At 36.6% G+C, this 17826-nt stretch overlaps 1 protein-coding gene and 1 long non-coding RNA gene across 4 annotated transcripts; one reads left to right on the top strand and one right to left on the bottom strand.

The window, feature by feature from the left end:
* Nucleotides 1-2001: 2001 nt before the first annotated feature.
* LOC127453570 (uncharacterized) lies at nucleotides 2002-6715 on the bottom strand. The gene is made up of 4 exons (XR_007899429.1): nucleotides 6453-6715; nucleotides 6158-6318; nucleotides 5161-5267; nucleotides 2002-3505 (listed from the first exon to the last, which is right to left on the bottom strand). It is a non-coding gene; the product is annotated as an uncharacterized LOC127453570 (long non-coding RNA).
* A 554-nt stretch (nucleotides 6716-7269) lies between these two features.
* On the top strand, nucleotides 7270-17186 carry irgq1 (immunity-related GTPase family, q1). 3 transcript variants are annotated; one of them, XM_051720009.1, is made up of 3 exons: nucleotides 7270-7312; nucleotides 15304-16038; nucleotides 16144-17186. In XM_051720009.1, exons 1-3 carry the CDS (start codon nucleotides 7305-7307, stop codon nucleotides 16856-16858), a joined length of 1458 nt encoding a protein of 485 aa, XP_051575969.1. In that variant the 5' UTR covers nucleotides 7270-7304; the 3' UTR covers nucleotides 16859-17186. The 3 variants fall into 3 exon arrangements, with proteins under 3 accessions (XP_051575969.1, XP_051575968.1, XP_051575970.1); XM_051720008.1 differs by lacking the exon at nucleotides 7270-7312 and adding an exon at nucleotides 12400-13406; XM_051720010.1 differs by lacking the exon at nucleotides 7270-7312 and adding an exon at nucleotides 13436-14279.
* Nucleotides 17187-17826: the final 640 nt, after the last annotated feature.

Here is a 17826-nt window from a genome sequence, read left to right as displayed (position 1 = left end):
CCATTTTTCTATATATTTTCGAAATATATCTAGCTGGTAAATAACACAATAATAGTGTAAATATCTTACCAACTCAGAGGGAACACAGTACTTCAATGACAATGGTTTATGTAATAATTAAAGGTGCAATATGTAACAATTTTAATTTTTTGCCAATGTGTGAATGGCTTGTAACGCAACTTAAAAAATGAGCCCTTCCCAGACTTCATAGGTTGCCTGTTAAAGCCTGTAGACTGATTTTCATGCGAAGGGAGCGGGTTGGGTATGCCAGGAAAATTCAAAGGATGTGACGTTTATGCACGCTCCCGAGAGCCTTCTACTGAACACCATCTGGCTAAGCGGGAACGTGATCGTGGTCGAGCGAAAACTAGAGTGAACATCGGCAGGGCATTTGATTCCTGGAGGGACCTTCGTTCGGTTTTGGGGATCAAAACCGACCCTGAATTGGCTTTCTCCTTATTGGACAGGTAAGCTTACATAACTGCTAAGCATGTGAAATATAGTGCCATAAGGATTGATCTGTGTAATTTTTGCTAACTTGATCTTGCCTGCTAACGATGACAAATTGCAAGCTACCTTGCTTCATAACTTTCAAATAATTTCAACGATATTCTCTTTGTACTAAACAACAGGTATACAGGATAAATGTAAACAAATACGCTGGTTTCTTGATCGTAGTACAACATATGACATACAAAACATACAATAGTGCAACATAACAGTGCAGTGCAACAGTAAACTCTCTGGTATAGTTCGGTAGTATGTAGCTGTATGTATCAGTATGCTATGTTAGCTGATAAGTAGTTTTAGTTTAGTCTCAAAATTTGTAGTAAAACAATCATAACTGTGTAATTTTAATTATGCTACCTAATCTGTCAGCATGATGCACATTCGGTCTCTTTGTACTTTATGTCATTGTTTTGGCTGATGATCGCTCACTCGTGTCCCTATGGAGTGTGTGCATGAGCGCGAGCACGAGCAACAGGTAGCTGGCTGCAGTTCACTTAACGGCCACAGGTGTCATTAATAACAAGGGTTTCTGAATCTTACATACTGCACCTTTAAGGATAGTTCCTCATCTTGAATATAAAGGAGGAGGTCTAAGGTGTGGCTATGTGTAACAAAATACTGAAGAGGATATACTTGATTCCTCAACAACAATCTAAATAATAGAAGGTATTGTGTGATATATCAATGCCTTGATTACAGTATATGGCATTTAAGCAATTATTTTGACAGCATTCGTGCTATAAGCATTTATTACATAAACCATTAATTAAACCAGTTATTAGATAATCTAATTAAAGGAAAGGCATGCCAATGATTAGCCTACAGTATGTATTATTTTGTGTTTACCGTGTTTATTAATTTCTTTGGTGGTGGGATTGTAAATCTGTTTTTACTATCTAACGACTGAACCTACCGTGCTTCTCCAGCAACAAATATTTTGGAAGGAGGAAATAAGCCACATAAATAACAAAAATTCTTGAAAAATGTCCAGCTCCAAGTTACTGAACTGTAAGAATTCTGGGTTTTTGTTTCCTCTTTTAAGGAAACGTTGTGGGAAAATGCATGGGTGCTATATGCAATATGTCTATAAAAAAAATAAGTTAATTAAAACATTTTAGTCGTTAAACGTCTATAAATATAGGTAGGCCTATGACTTGTGATTATCTAACTGCCTTCATGTCATCAAATTCCCTGCTCCCCTTTCGCTTCTGTGATCTATCTGAAATCTCAGTCTGTTCTTGACAACTTTGCGTAAATCGACAGCTATAGGTTGACAAAGTTATAAAAGCAAATTGTCAATAAATGTGAGGAACATTTCAGAGTTTGGGTTTGTTAATACGTTTTACAGTGGGCAACTGATGTTGAAAAGACATTGACGTCAAAAAACAGGTCAAACATGCAAATCAAACTGACGTCAAAAACTTGACATCCATTTGACAGCCACACACTGATGTCCTATTCTCGACCACCAAAATAACGACACAAAAGTAATAAAATGTAAGAAAAGTTTTATTCATCAAGCTTCAATTCAAAAATACAAATGTAAACTAGATTTTGTACACCCTGAAGGGAAAAAAAAAAAGTAAAAAAATGGTCAAATGACTGGCAGCAGCGGCTGCCAAACAAAAACCGTAAGATTAAAATAAAATATCCTTATTCAAATAAAGTGCAAAAACAATAAATTTACAGAAATTTTCATTAAACGTTTTACAGAGAAACACTGTTATTTTACAGGTATTTCCTGAATTATTATGATCAAACACCTTCAAGAGTTAACACATGCTAAAGATCGTATTTGGAAGACAAAATAAAAAGTCTCTAAAAAATACTATATAAAACAGATTAAAATCATCTCAAACTTGACTGGCAGTGTTTGCGTTTAGATTAAAACCTGTAAAAGTTAAAACATTGTATCTAAATACAATATTTAATTGTACAAACCTTAAATGAAATACAACATTTATAAATACAACATTTAATATTTATTTTACTATACTGATTAACAGTAGAAAGGTTTCTTCAGATTCTCATAAAATATAAGCTTTAAGATTACTGTGAAATATTGGAAACTGAAAACATACTGAAGAAATACAAAATAAACTGATACATCTACAATTAAAGTGGGGATGGAAACTTAATTACAAACAAAGTACACACCACTATTCATTCTAAAACACTTTTTTTTTTATGTATTCAGATACATTAAATATCATACACACAAAATCAACCAATTATTCACAAACCGTTCTTCTGAGCCCCCCAGGAGGAACTGAAAAACTAAAAATGTAATTTCTCTATGTGTCTATCTTGTCTGTTAGGGTTACTATCATGATGAGGTCATGATTTCACCTTTGAAACAGGTGGAGAAAGCAACAAATTGTGCTGTTGAGCTGAGGGGGTTGTGGTCTATTGTTTTTTTGTTGGGCGGAGGACACACTAAGATTCAATGAAAAGTCCTTAAAAAGTAGGATTTCATTTAACATTCCTTTAAAGAAATTTAAACAAACTTTACTTAAACTGTTTGTACCAATATTTGCCATTATGAGACAATCTGGCAATGTGAATACAGAGTACTGTCAGCTTTGAGAGTGTTAGTTATTAAATGTTTGCCAATTTAACCATGCACCTAATGCATGTCTTAGCACCCCCGTCAGAAAAATGTGAACCACTAAAACAAGGAAGACATGGATTCACAACAATGGACACTTTTCACATATATATCATAGCAAGGTAAACACAGTTGTAGCTAAAAAAATATTGACAATTGGTACACCAAAATCAAACCATCTAATGTATTAACTGCAGCTGCGTTTACCCTGTTATAACATGTCTGAGGGTCATGAGGGTCTTTCCCATGTTCTACTGAATATTAAATAAAGGATTGATGATGATGATGACTAATATTTTATTTTATATAGTACTGCAGTTGATACTTACTAGTGATCGACTTGTTGGGTGTCTGTTCTCCCCCGTAAACCTTGTTCCAATGCTTGATCTAAAAAAATGAAAGCAAGTTTCTTATCATTAGCAGTTATCAGTGTTGGAAATGGGAATTTAAAAACTGCTCAAAGAAACAGGCAGCTACATAACAGATTTGGGCAAAATATAACATCTCTCCAAGACACGTACATATTTCTGTGTAGTTAAAGGAAAAATGTGAAAAACAAACAGAAAAATAATAATTTTTTTTTATAACCTGCTAATTTGCATTGATGGACATGACAATGACTTGTCCAGATCAAAATGTACTCACAAGGCTACCTGTCTGATAGTTTTATCATCCATTGGTGCCACGTTATGTCAAGTGTTTTATCAAGTCTATTTTAATTCAGCTAACAAATGTGCATATTTTGAAGTTTAAAAGAGTCCAAGTTAAAGGTTTTTTACCCAGAATGCATATTACAGTGGCCATCGGATTGCAGAGCTACTTCCTGGATAATTTTGTGGGAATGACCAGCCTCCATACCCCATAATGACAAAGCAAAAACCAGATTTGTGATAACTTTGCAAATGTATAAAAAAGAAAAGAAAAAACAGGGGCCTGGGTACCTCAGCGAGTATTGACGCTGACTACCACCCCCTGGAGTCGGGAGTTCGAATCCAGGGTGTGCTGAGTGACTCCAGCCAGGTCTCCTAAGCAACCATATTGGCCCAGTTGCTAGGGAGGGTACAGTCACATGCGGTAACCTCCTCGTGGTCATTATAATGTGGTTCTCGGTGTGGTGCGTGGTGAGTTGTGCGTAGATACCGCGGAGAATAGCACGAAGCCTCCACATGCGCTATGACTCCGCAATAACGCGCTCAACAAGCCATGTGATTAGATGCGTGGATTGACGGTCTCAGGAGGCAACTGAGATTCATCCTCTGCCACCTGGACTTAGAGCGCATTGGGCACTCCAAATTGGGGAGAAAGAGTGGGAAAATTAAAAAGTAAAATAAAAAAAGAATTATGGAGGCCACTGTGCTCTTGGGAACCTTCAATGCAGCAGAATTTTTTGTAGCCTTCCCCAGATCTGTGCCTTGACACAATCCTCTCTCTGAGCTCTGCAGACAGTTCCTTTGACCTCATGGCTTGGTTTTTGCTCTGATATGCATTTTCAGCTGTAAGACCTTATATAGACAGGTGTGTGCCTTTTCAAATAATGTCCAATTAATTAAATTTGCCACAGGTTGAAAGTGTAGAAACATCTCAAAGATGATCCAGAGAAATGGGATGCACCTGAGCTAAATTTCAAGTGTTATAGCAAAGGGCCTGAATACTTATCTCAGTGTGATATTTCAGCTTTTTCTTTTGAATAAAGTTACTACAAATCTGTTTTTTGTTAGTCATTATGGGGTATGAAGTGTAGACTGATGTGAAAAAAATAATAATGTAAAAATGTCTAGCCTAAGGCTGCAATATAACAAAATGTGGAAAAAATGAAGGGGTCTGAATAATTTCTGAATGCACTGTATGCTTGTATGTGTATTTATGCATGAATGTTTCTGTTTATAATTACATTTTTGCTGTTTTACTTTGTTTTTATGTAAAGCACTTTGAACTACTTTTGTATGAGATGGTGCTATACAAATGAAAGTGAATTGAATTGGAACTTGGTTTCAATTAGTAAGAACAAATCCAATCTCTGTATGTCTTGCCTGTTTGCTTACCTGTCCCTGGGTTTAATTCTGTACCCCACCATCCAGTGAAATCATGTCACTCCTGGTTCTTCAGCCTTCTCATGATTTCACAGGTGATGCACTGCTGTGGTCATTTGCTGTGTGAAGTACAGTTGGACACAGTGAAGAATATTGTCAATTATACTGTATCTCAGAGCTATTACCGTGGAATATTGGACATTAATTAATAACTTCCATTCTGTTGAGAGATCAGTAACTGCACACCACACCTTTGATATACATATATTTTTTTCTGGTCCAATAAATACAACAGTACTTCCTCAACAGTCAGATGTGTATGCCTATTGTAGTTGTGCTGTACTCTGTTTATAAATTAAGTGACTCTCAACTTACCATACCACCAGTCATTGTACATGGTGGCAATGGTTGCCAACTATGTACATTTAATTTCTAACAGTATACACAATGTTTGTTGTCTCTCTCACACATGCGATGCGATCATAAATGTAAGTTAGACTACATTCAAACTTTTCAGTGAATTGACAGATTCAGCAGAAGGTGGTAGCAATGTAATTTTACAATTTTATTTCTTTATCACACATTATATGTTTTTGCAAATATACAGTGAAATTCTTTTTTTTTTTTTTCCACATATCCCAGCTAAGCTGGGGTCAGGGTGCAGGGTCAGCCATGATACAGCACCCCTGGAGCAGATAGGGTCAAGGGCCTTGCTCAAGGGCCCAACAGTGGCATCTTGTCAGTGCTGGGGCTTGAACCCCCAACCTTCTGCTCAGTAACCCAGAGGCTTAACTGCCCCATTTTTTTTTTTTTTGTCACCACTCACCAAAACTGCTAACGTTATAACACAATCAAATAAACATTAACGTTACTTTACCTCTCAAATTCATACCGAGTTCGTTTGAACTTTAAAGTAGCTGACAACATTAACACATACTAGCAACACACAGCAACACTGGCTGCTACTACTGCATTGAAATATGTACTAATCTCTCAATTAGCATCTCACCTTAACACACGACATCTTGATGAAGAAGTAAATATACACATTCCTTCTGCAGGTTGCCATATGTCCGTTACCCGTTGATGAAACTCTTAATGGGCATAATTAAACTCCGGCAGGTTTTACAACTCACTCGTCTCCTCAGTTTTCCCCATTCTTAGACTGGGCTACATAAATAAGGGTATGAAAACAAAACATAACGTTTCGTTTGGTTGGTTGGTTGTTACAGAAAATAATAGGGAAAATGTTTTCTTACATGATATCGCCATATTTTTGCAAGATATAAGTTCACTTAACTTACGTGATCAAACAGCTCCCGTCTTCCTCTGTGACCATATTCCATTTTTTTTTTTTAATCTCGGTTGACATCCAACAACTCAAATTCGCTCAAAATAAGAATTTAGCAGGAAGATGTAAAATGATGCAGGTACTAGTTATTACTAGTGGACTGTGGCGAGTAGCAGTGCGGATCAGCTCACCCACTCAAACAGACGTATTTTCAAACATGACCGGTGAGAGGCGCGAACAGTTCTCATTGGTTCGTTTCCTGAATGACAGTCAGATTAACCAATCATTCTCAAAGCAACACGATGAGACAGCCAATAGCAATTGTTTCAACGTGGTAACATCAACTATAGGGAAAGACGATGTGTTTTAAAAGAAAGAAAATAAATGCGTGTAATTACATTTATTTGTAGGCTGTTGTATTTAATGTATTTCTCAAATGGTGTTTTCCTTGAAGTGTATGAATAACAATTTAATAATGTATGGTAAAGTTGTTAATGCATAAATATTACGCCATAAATGTATATCAATCCTAATTAAACATACTAATCATGATGTCAGTGTGATGTCTATGTGACATCAATTTGACGTCTAAAATCACACATTGATTTGATGTAAATTGAACGTCAAACATATTGGCCTATATATACATTAAACCAATTTCAGTGTGGGATTAACTTTCTATTTTCACCCAATTACCACTGGAAGGTATTGCCGTCAAAACTGAATTTAAAATGATGTTACAGCATCTTGATCAAGTCTTGACTAATATTTGACGTCAAACTGATATCAAGGTGCCTGCTGGGGAAGGCTACTTTCACTTTCACTGACATTTCATTGAAACAGAGCTGGCAGAAAAGACAGCGCAATGGATAGGTAAGTGGACTGTTTTGTGATAACATTACTTGGCAACGCCATTCGAAATTACTGCCAAAAATGTAAAAATAGATGTTAAAAAGTGAATCGTTATCTATATGTCAACGTTGTTGTGATTAAAATCGGTTATTGACTCACTTTCCTGGTCTGATAGACAACATCTCGACTCTTCAAAAACACGTCATAGCAATAAACACATTTCTTTATTTAATGTTATTGTTTCTACGTTGTAGGGTGGATTAGGGTAATGTGGGACACTTTTAGCAATTCTGACTTGTGTACATTTCCATATGAAACCAAAACAACATATCAACACCTTATATCATTATGTAATCCCCATGATGTTCCCTTATTAAATCAGAAGACAATTTTCAGATATTGTACTCAAAGTGAAAATGGCACATATATTAGAGTTACTCGTGCCAAATCGTTTAAGAATTTGTGTATTTTCTTATCTGGAACAGCTCGCGCTGGAATCTGGGACGCCATTGTAATCTGTAATACATTGCATTTAGGAATCAAATTATAGATGGATAAGAAAATTAATTTGTTCTATGCACGGAATTAAAAAAAAAGTGCCATGTTATATTTGATATCAGTGTGACTAAAAACTGTTTCTTTGACTTAGCTATCTAGGTAGCTAAACCGTAAACTAGCTAACTGGCAAATCATGACAAGGTTTTTAATCCTGATCTTAAAACAAATAATATTGCTGCATTATAAGACCAAAAATTTTACAAAAATACATGTATGGCATTTAACTTTCGTAATGCATATTTTCTCAATTGAATTACGTAGTATATATTACTGTCCCACATTAGTCAAAACATGCTGTTTTTTTAGACATTTCCGTTGAAGCAAAGAATTGTGGGCTGTGAGTGCCCACGAAGGATACACCTCAAGCATCCTCCGAATTCCCGTGAAAGAAGGTCGCATTCGAAGACTGCATTCGAAGTGTCCTACTTACTTTTCTGAAACGAGACAGCCTCGATGACGTATGCGGCCGAGAAATACGACCTCTGGAGGACGCAGCCTTCCAGACGAGACACAGCCATGATGTTCAAACAAGGAATGTTAATTCCCAAGTTGAAGTACCTTAGTAGATGGGTGCAGAGTACATAATATGTATAATCATATTAATATATAATTAAAATAAAGTATTAGACTAAAAGTACACCTGTAAAATCTATTTTTACATCTTTATAACTCTCCTAAAATGTACCTCATACATTCCCTTATAAAGGGACTTTGTTCCCTTCTCACTCAAAGCGCTCGCGCTTGTTAAAGAGTGGCGTGCTGTCATAGCAACCATGTTACGTTACGTTTCCGTTTGTCCTATGAAGGCCATCTCGTTTAAACGATGCTTGTTTAAAGGAGGACACTCGGTATACTGCAGCCTTCAAAGGACGCATCCTAGCTAGCATGCAGCCTTCCAAACAAGACACAGCCTAAGTCATTGACCTTTGAGTGGACTTCACAAGGGGTACTTCTTGTTTGACGATTTTCCAGCCCACATTTATGACATCACTTCCGCAAAGTCACGTGATTTCAATCGCTTGACACCCCTGCTTGGATTCAACACCAATCATGTTCACTTTAATGTTGTAAAAGAAGAGATAAATGCACTGGAGCTTAGGTATCCCACATTAGTCAGTGTCCCACATAACCCTAATCCACCCTACATAATAGTGACGTCTCTGAATTTTAATGGTACACCGGTCCATTTTTAAAATTCAGAAGTGTTTCGTTCAAGCACATAAGCTTAAAGGGATAGTTCACCCAAAAATGAAAATTCAGTCATTGTTTACTCACCCGTGTCATTATAACCCAAATTACTTTCATTCTTTTTCTCAACAAAAAGACAGAAATTGTGAAACAAATGTTGTGCTCAGTGATATCTTTCAATGGCTGTTTATGGTGAACACCTCTTCAAGCTTCAAAAGGACACAAAAGTATAATTCAGAAGTCTAATAAATTATTGTTTGCGCATGTACGATTGTAAGGTGTGTAAATATGTGAAATATTTTGTAATATTTTGGTTCAGTAGGCTAATTCTGTGGCACATATTGCCAAATGTAAGCTAACTGAAAACAAACAGAACAAGAAATGTTTAATTTTACAATCTATAGCTGTGGTAATATACTATTAAGTGTAACATATGATCTAAAATTCATTTAATGTCATTTTTACAAAGTTATATTGACAAACATCATAAAAGGATTTTGTTGAATTTTTTGTCAGACAGTGAATATTGTACCCATTAAAAGTCCTGTGAGCCAATCGAATCGCTAGGAATCGCTATTATATCAGATGCGGACCTATTTTCACGGGCGGACTCATTTGGTAATGACACCGGTGCTTGCGTCTGAAACTGCGATTCGCACTTAAAAATCTTGCCGGAAATAGTAGGTTACTGCTTCATGAATATTGTGGATTCGGACATACTACTCCATTGGCATGCTGTTTTTGGCATACTATATAGTAGAGAAGTATGGATATTCGGATGCAGCGCGGTTCACAACATTGAACTGAATCAAACTTTAGTTCCGGGTTGATGACGCAAGATGCACATCTGAAGTAAATGTACTGGCTATGCAGCACGTTGAACTGTCCGACTCAAAAAGAACCGAATTCGCCAGTCCCACTGACTGTCAAAGTTTGCAGAGGATTACCAAGTACTTGCTATTAGGGCTAAACAATTAGTCGACTTTATCGATAAAAAAAATATATAAATAATAAAATAATTACAATAAAAAATTGTCGACAAAAATTTCCATTGTCGAATAGTCATTTGATGTCATTTAACATAACATGAGATCATATGAAACTAATGATGGTGCACGAGAGGAAGAATTACACAGCTCACAGTTCAGATGCACTCTTTCCAAACAGCTTCAGGTGATGTAGATCACAAAGTATGAGGGAATTATAATGCAAAAACACAAAAGTAAATACAGAAGTACTGTCATCATGAAATAAAGCAGAGCCGGATCTGGCATTCCACTTAAACAAAACTTGCATGCACATGATGATGCACACTCTGGCGCGGGGACACTCATCCCTCATGAGCGTTTGATGCAGCTAGATTATAACGTGATGGCTTGCGACGTATTGAATCATAATATACTGTATGTTTCATGGTGTGTATCTTATTGTGAAGAAAATCGGCAATAAGCAGCTCTATTAAGAAGAGAGAGTTTGTTTTTGTGAGTAAAAGATGGATCGAAGTGAACATAAAGTACTTAAGTAGTGAAAATACTTAAAACAAGATACATTTACCTGAGAAGCAACATATAAGATATTTAGACTTGCTTTTAGAGAATATATCTTGTATATGAGTATATTTTTTCTTTACTGCACTGGTAGAAGTATATTCTTCAAGATACATTCTTTGAAAGCAAGTCTAAATATATTATATGTTGCTTCTCAAGTAAATGTATTTTGTTTTAAGGATTTTGAGATAATTTAAATGGAGAACAAGACAAAAGCTCATGATTACAATAGGATTTTTTTTGCAATGAATTTTTTACTGAATTAAACTTAATAAAATAAATTATGTTTTTTTCCTTGAAATTCAGTGAATGTTATTTAGAGGTTTTTTAATGATGATTTTGTCCTCTTTATTGTTAGTAAACACGTTTAATGCAACTTTTAAGTCGAGGCACAAGCTGAATAGTCGGCTAAGTGCTAATGATTCGTTGCAATAATCGACCGAATAGTCGAATAATCGTAATAATTGTTAGATTAGTCGATTTTCAAAATAATCGTTAGTTGCAGCCCTACTTGCTATGTGTTGAGATGTTAAAGGTGCTGTGAGTGGTTTTAGCCATTCTATCTTCCACGAGACTGAGCCGTTGATTTCGCTACGCCCCCTCTTTTCAAAACACCGCACCGATACCGTTGAAACCCTCACAAAGCATGTTCCCACAGTTGTCGATCACAACAGTAGCAAAATAGCACCCTCAATTGACAAATTATAAATCAGAATATGGCATTAAGCCTCAATTATTCACTGCAACGATAACACTATGAGAATGCCCAAAATGATTGACATGCAGAAAGTGCTTACAGAATGATTATGTACGCAGTCCGCGGACACTTTTTATTTGACTATTTACAGAGATTCTAACTGTCACAGTGATCGGTGTGATATCTCAGGGCAGTTATTTTAGTGATATCTTTCAGGGAGTAGGATTATTTTTTGCATACCTTTCCATGAAAAAATCGCTTACAGCACCTTTAATGGCAGTAGCCGTATAAAGCATTTATAAACCTACAGATGTTTATTTCTGTGTTATTTTTGAATTATTTACAAATATTTGCAAATGAAGATCTTGAGACTTAAGTAGGCATTTTTACTCCATTATGTTACTATTACAAATTATTAATAACATATTAGTTTTCTTGTTATATTTGAATATTTGAATAAGACTTAATGAATTGTGTAGCTAGGCTAACTGTTATGGATATTTTCAAGAAACTGAATTTCGTTAAAGGAATATTCCGGGTTCAAGTTACACTCAATCAAAAGCATTTGTGGCATAATGTTGATTGCCACAAAAATTAATTTAGACTCGTTCCTCCTCTTCTTTACAAAAAGCAAAAATCGAGGTTCCAGTGATGCACTTACAATGAAAGTGAATAGAGGCCAATTTTTTAAAGTTAAAATACTTTTTCAAAAGTATAACCACAAGTGTGTTAACGTGATTTTAGTGTGATAAAAATAGCTTACAAACCTTTTCTGTGTAAAGTTATAGCCAATTTTACAGCTTCGTTACCATGACGATGTAATGTCAACAAATCCTAAAACGACTTTAAAAATGACAGTTTAAACAACTAAAATAATACACAAGTTTTAACAGAAGAATTAATGAAATTGCTTTTAATAAAATTATAAGCTTCACATTTCTGTGTTTAAACCCTCCAAAAATTGGCCACTTTCACTGTCCCCATTCACTTCCATTGTAAGGGCCTCTTTGAAACCCAGATTTTTGCTTTTTTTAAAGAAAAGTAAATGTTTGTAGTAATCAACATTATGCCACCCGTTCAATATGAAGGAATCAAACCTACAGGCAGAATCAAAAGTCATCTCTTTGGTCGTGTCTGACTCAAAAAGAACCGAAAGAGCCTGTCCCACGAACTGTCGAAGTTTGCAGAGGATTACCGACTCACAAGGAGTCTGATGAGTGAGCTGCTGATCCTATTAGCATGTGTACTGAGGACATGAGTGAGCCTGGGGCGAACTGTAAGTTTCTTTAATGACAAACAAAACTTACTGGAAATATGCTTATGACTAGTTTTATTAAATAACATTTAAACTGAAACATGCAAAAACTTTTCAGTCGAGAGATGTAAATGAACTGTACTATTGTTTATTGTGCTTGCAGATTATATTTTAAAGCTGAATCATGGTTTCTGGTGAGTTGATTAAGACTAGTATATTCTATTTATATACTTTAGACACATAAAACATATTCATGTTTGTGCATTATTGTATGAATTGGGTGCTTTAGGTGCAAAACTTTAATGTAGGATATTATCCATGATGTAATCAATATTTGTCAGACGTATTCGACATGCAGGATGACAGAATGAAACACTGATGACAATAAACGGCATTATTATTATAACTTAATTGAATAAAAGGTAATAATCAGCAATATGCATTCACATATGGCTTTATTTAAATGTTTGAGTGTGAAAACCATGACTCCGGGATGTTAGAATTACATGCTAGAGAACCACTGAATTTTTGAACCAGTTCATGGAAACGATCTATCCGAAAGAACTGGTTCGTAGAAATGGATCAGACTTCCCATCTCTAACACTGCGTTTGAATATCCATACTTCTCTACTATATAGTATGCCAAAAACAGTATGCCAATGGAGTAGTATGTCCAAAACCACAGTATTCATGGAGCAGAAAGCGAGAAATACCCAGATGACCCTACTATTTCCGGCAAGATTTTGAAGTGCTGATCGACTGGACACATAACGATCCCATAATCCCTCGGGAGCTGAAGCTACATCATGTTTAAAAAAATGGAATTAAAGGAATGGCGGTGAATCGTGAGGTGGATGCCTCTTTTCAGCTGTAAGTGCAATATATACCAAGATAATTGTTCTTTGTGCTTAAATGGTGCTTGTTTAACAAAACCAGAACAGATGGTTTTCGCGGTTGTTGTTCTTTCGTCATATATTCGGGTCACGAGACAATGCCCATGTCCCCACATGAAGTATGTACAAAATCTATTCATACTACTCGCATGCATACCTAAAAGAAAGTACTGTTTTGCAGGCAGATAAGTGAGTCCTTCATCAAATGCAGTACATACTGTAACAGTACGCAGTTTCGGATGCAGCGTAAGCTTTAGAGCTCCTTGCACGCAGCCCCCACTCGCGAGATGGGCCATTCACACAACACAGCTGCACACAAACGAGAGAACAGAACTTCCAAAACATGTCTGAAGATTTTTAAGTCAAAGAATAGATGCAGTTCCATGCCCAGCCTTATTTATTTTAACCAGAGTACTCAGAAATCAAACAGACATAGAAGAGCCTAAAGGCAGCCACAGTCACACCATGTCCTAACCAGATGCCAAACGACAAGTGTAAATGTATCTTTTCAGTATTTCCTATGTTAATAAGTTTTGGTCCGAAGCAGCCACGAAGAGCGATGGGACATTCTGTCAATTGCTTGGTTTCCATTCGCAGCATTGCGCCGTGCAGCCCCGTCTGCTATGAACTGGCACCAAAATCTGTTATAACGTTATATTGAAACCAGCATCTCATGACCTGGCTAAAAACTACTTGATTTTGTCTGATAATGTTACACCTACTGACTGTTTCGCTGAGGTCTCGCTCTCTTCAGGCTGAGGTCTGTCACACACAAACCGGTTCGGCATGGAAGATGTGACACGTACTGGCGCCCTTCGCCTTTCTCTCTGGTTCTTCCTGTTAACTTTTGGTAAGTAAAACATTCAGAACCTTCAAAAATCTGTGATCTGCTGTACTCTCAGACTGTAGCATCTGGGTGTGTATGTGTGTCTTTCTCAATCTCTTCCATCTCTCTCTTTGATTTCCGAGTACTCCGGTTCAAATTAATAAGGCTTGGCATAGAAATGCATATATTCTTCGACTTAAAACTCTTCAGACATGTTTTAGAAGTTCTGTCCTCTGGTTTGTGTGCAGCTGTGTTGTGTTTTCTGTTGTTAATATTGCTGCTGGTCCGTTTGAAGCGAAACAAAGCGGTTTCTCGCTTGAATAGTCCATCTTGCTAGCGGCTGAACTGTTGCAGACGCACACAGGAGATCAATGGTTGGTCAAGAGTTTTTTACTAAATAATACATTTCTCAATTAGTTTGTTTCTCACCAAACCTTATCGTATGCCTTCAGGACAAGACATCATTCACATACAATAATTTATTAGACTTCTACATTATACTTTTGTGTCCTTTTGAAGTTTGAAGAGGTGGTCACCATTGTATGACCTCACTGAGCACAATTTTCTTTTTTTTACATATTTCTCCCTTTTTGTTAAGAAAATGAAAGAAAGTCATATGGGGTTATATCATCACAGGGGTGAGTAAACAATGAATGAATTTTCATTTTTGGGTGAACTATCCCTTTAAGGGGCCGTTCAGACCAAAAGCAATCTTGCGTTAAAAAAGTTGCGTTAAACAAAGCAACGAATATAACAGAAAGCAGGTGTCTCGAGATGCGTTTTTAAAAGTCGAAGTTCTTAACTTGACTCTGCGTCTAAAAAATGCAGCGCTCAGCACGTTTACATAGAAAAACAGTTGAAAAACAGCACAGATATCATTGACATAAAAATGCATTCTGTTTGAATGCATGCGTTCTGTTTGGCCCCTTGTTCATCTTAGTTTAATGGATCCACAACCACCGGAAGCCAAGCACTCCAAATGTGGAAATGAGATATATTTTTTAAATAATATAAAATATTAACATGCAGAATATAATGTTTTCTTTAGATTGTATATGCCAGAAAAAATTCAAGAAGACCATGTCAACAAAATCAAGGATTTGTTTGCTTCTGAAAGCCCTGAAGAAATTCCCCATCAGCTTACAACACTTTTGGAGGTGTTTGGCCATTTTAAGATAGATATTGCTGTGACTGGAGAGTCTGGCGCAGGAAAGTCTACCCTTATCAATGCATTCCTAGGACTGTGTCCTGATGATGCAGGGGCAGCTCCAACAGGAGTTGTAGAAACCACAATGCAACCAACTATGTATCAGCTTCCAAATCACCCACAGGTCAGGCTGTGGGATCTTCCAGGGATGGGCACCCCTACCTTTGCATCCAAGACTTATGTAAAGACAATGAACTTTGACTCATATGACATGTTTATGGTCGTGATGTCAGAGAGAGTCAGAGAAAACAACATGCTTTTGATTGATGAAATTCTGCGACAAAAGAAGCCATTTTATGTTATCAGAACAAAAATTGACAATGATATGCGCACCCAGAAAAAGAAACCGCACTTCTCTGAAATAAGTGCATTGAATCACATAAGACAAGACTGCGAGAAATATCTGAAGGAAAAGCACTTGGACACCCAGGTGTTCCTAGTTTCAGCCCATGACACAATAAATTATGAGATGCAAAAGCTCATTAACACTCTTAAGAATGAGGTTCCTCAACTTAGGGCAGAGGTATTTTCAAGTCTTCTGGACAAGTTGTTGCATGGAAGTTGGATGACAGCAAGGTAAGTATGTATCCTAACTAAATGCATGTTCAAAACAGCACTTTAACTTGGAAATAGTAATTGTCTGGAAGAGACTAATTATGGGTAATTTCTTGTTTGTATTAGGCATGTTATGCATCACATCCAACAGACTGGAAAAATGCAAGCTGATGACATCACAACGTTACAAAATATGTATAAACGCAAAGGCTTTGGAGCTGTGAAAGTCAAAGTTGTACTAGAGGCTCTGAATCACTTTCAGCTCGATGTTGCCATTTTGGGAGAGACAGGGTCTGGAGTATCCACTTTGGTAAATGCCTTAAATGGGCTGCAACATGAGGCATGTGGTGAAGCAGCAACATCCTTCAGCAACCCGACAATGAGTCTTGGATACCCAGACGTCCGGTTCTGGGACATATCAGGCATAGAGGCAGTGATGGATTACTCAATGTATGAAATGAAACAAGTTTTGGATTATAACGACTTCTACATCATCATTGTATCAGACTGGCAAAAAGCACGGCATATAAAATTAGCCAAAGCTGTGAATGAATTAAGGAAGCATTTCCTCTTGGTCCAGACAAAAGTAGACTGTCAGCTAAAGGCTCAAAGAGATTTGTGCTGTGCCGAGACTGAGATGCTTGATGGACTACGGGCACAATATACCCAAGAGCTTCAGATGGCAAACCTGGATGAACTGCAAATTTTTCTCATCAACAGCCTAGACAGAAGTGGATTTGATTTTGTTGGTTTGGAGAGTGCACTGTCCAGTGACCTCAACATTATCAGGACAAATGCTTTTGCATATTATATTGCAAAAATAGTCAGGGACAAACAATAACACAGAAACATGTCAGATTTCAAATGATTCTTTTTCTATTGCACATACCATCAGACTTTTCAAATTGTTTTACTTACAGCTATTTTGGTTTAAAGCTCCTCTTTAAAACTGGTGTGAAATAAAGTGTGAAGGGGATCAGCAAATAATCTATAATAGTGCAATATCTCTGTGTACTGTATATTGGGTGTCTTATATCTGTGTAGATTGTGAATCTGTCTATGAACCACGATTAGCAAACTGCACTCAGAACTCTTGTTGATGAATAAAATAGCAGTTCATGTAATACAAATGTGGACAAATAGAATATTAAAGTATAAACTGATGTTAATGGCATGTGGTTGGTGTGTTGTTTGATTTCTGGCCTCTGTCCTTTAGTCCACGGAGGCACAAATCCTCCCCTCAAGACTGCAAAACTAGTTTGTCATAGCTAAATATTGACAGTTTCTCTACAATTAAGCAATCAAAATGTAAAAATCAAACATACTGTAGATATGGGGAGATGACCGTATTTATGACAGAGGCTTTTTTTGTCAAAACCTGTTTTTGTGCACTAATTAGCAACATTATCTCTGAGTCATATGGTTTTCAAGTTATATTGCACTGTTTTGGGTTGTTACGGTTAAATATTACAATGTAAATTAGGACATTCTATAATGAGTTCACTTACAGATTAAACTGTCAGTATCATGGTGTACTAGGGATGGGCAATATAATGATATCCTGGTGACGATAATCCACATGTCTGTGTAAATATCCACGTGCGCAGCATGTGCATATGTATCAGTGGGTAGGGCTTCAGGTAAGTCTGTGAGAACTGAAGAAACATGGATATGGTTTATCCGGCATTGAAAATTTGACAAATTCTATGACATTCATATTGCGTTAAACTCTTCATAAGCTAAGTATGCTTCTCATCTTCTCACACACATCTGTTTTAATTGGGTGTTATGCGCTCTCTCTTTGGAGCT

Source organism: Myxocyprinus asiaticus, chromosome 16 (genome assembly GCF_019703515.2).
Source record: "Myxocyprinus asiaticus isolate MX2 ecotype Aquarium Trade chromosome 16, UBuf_Myxa_2, whole genome shotgun sequence".
Lineage (NCBI taxonomy): Eukaryota > Metazoa > Chordata > Actinopteri > Cypriniformes > Catostomidae > Myxocyprinus > Myxocyprinus asiaticus.
Note: the sequence above shows the minus strand (reverse complement) of the source record. Positions and strands in the feature narration are given on the sequence as shown.

Bases quoted from the DNA above. Each gene is read 5' to 3' on its own strand.
- irgq1 (XM_051720008.1), top strand. From the start codon at position 13,369: ATGGCGGTGAATCGTGAGGTGGATGCCTCTTTTCAGCT. The intron at 13,407-15,303 runs GTAAGTGCAATA...TGTTTTCTTTAG, and splicing joins GTGGATGCCTCTTTTCAGCT to ATTGTATATGCCAGAAAAAA. The intron at 16,039-16,143 runs GTAAGTATGTAT...TGTTTGTATTAG, and splicing joins GGAAGTTGGATGACAGCAAG to GCATGTTATGCATCACATCC.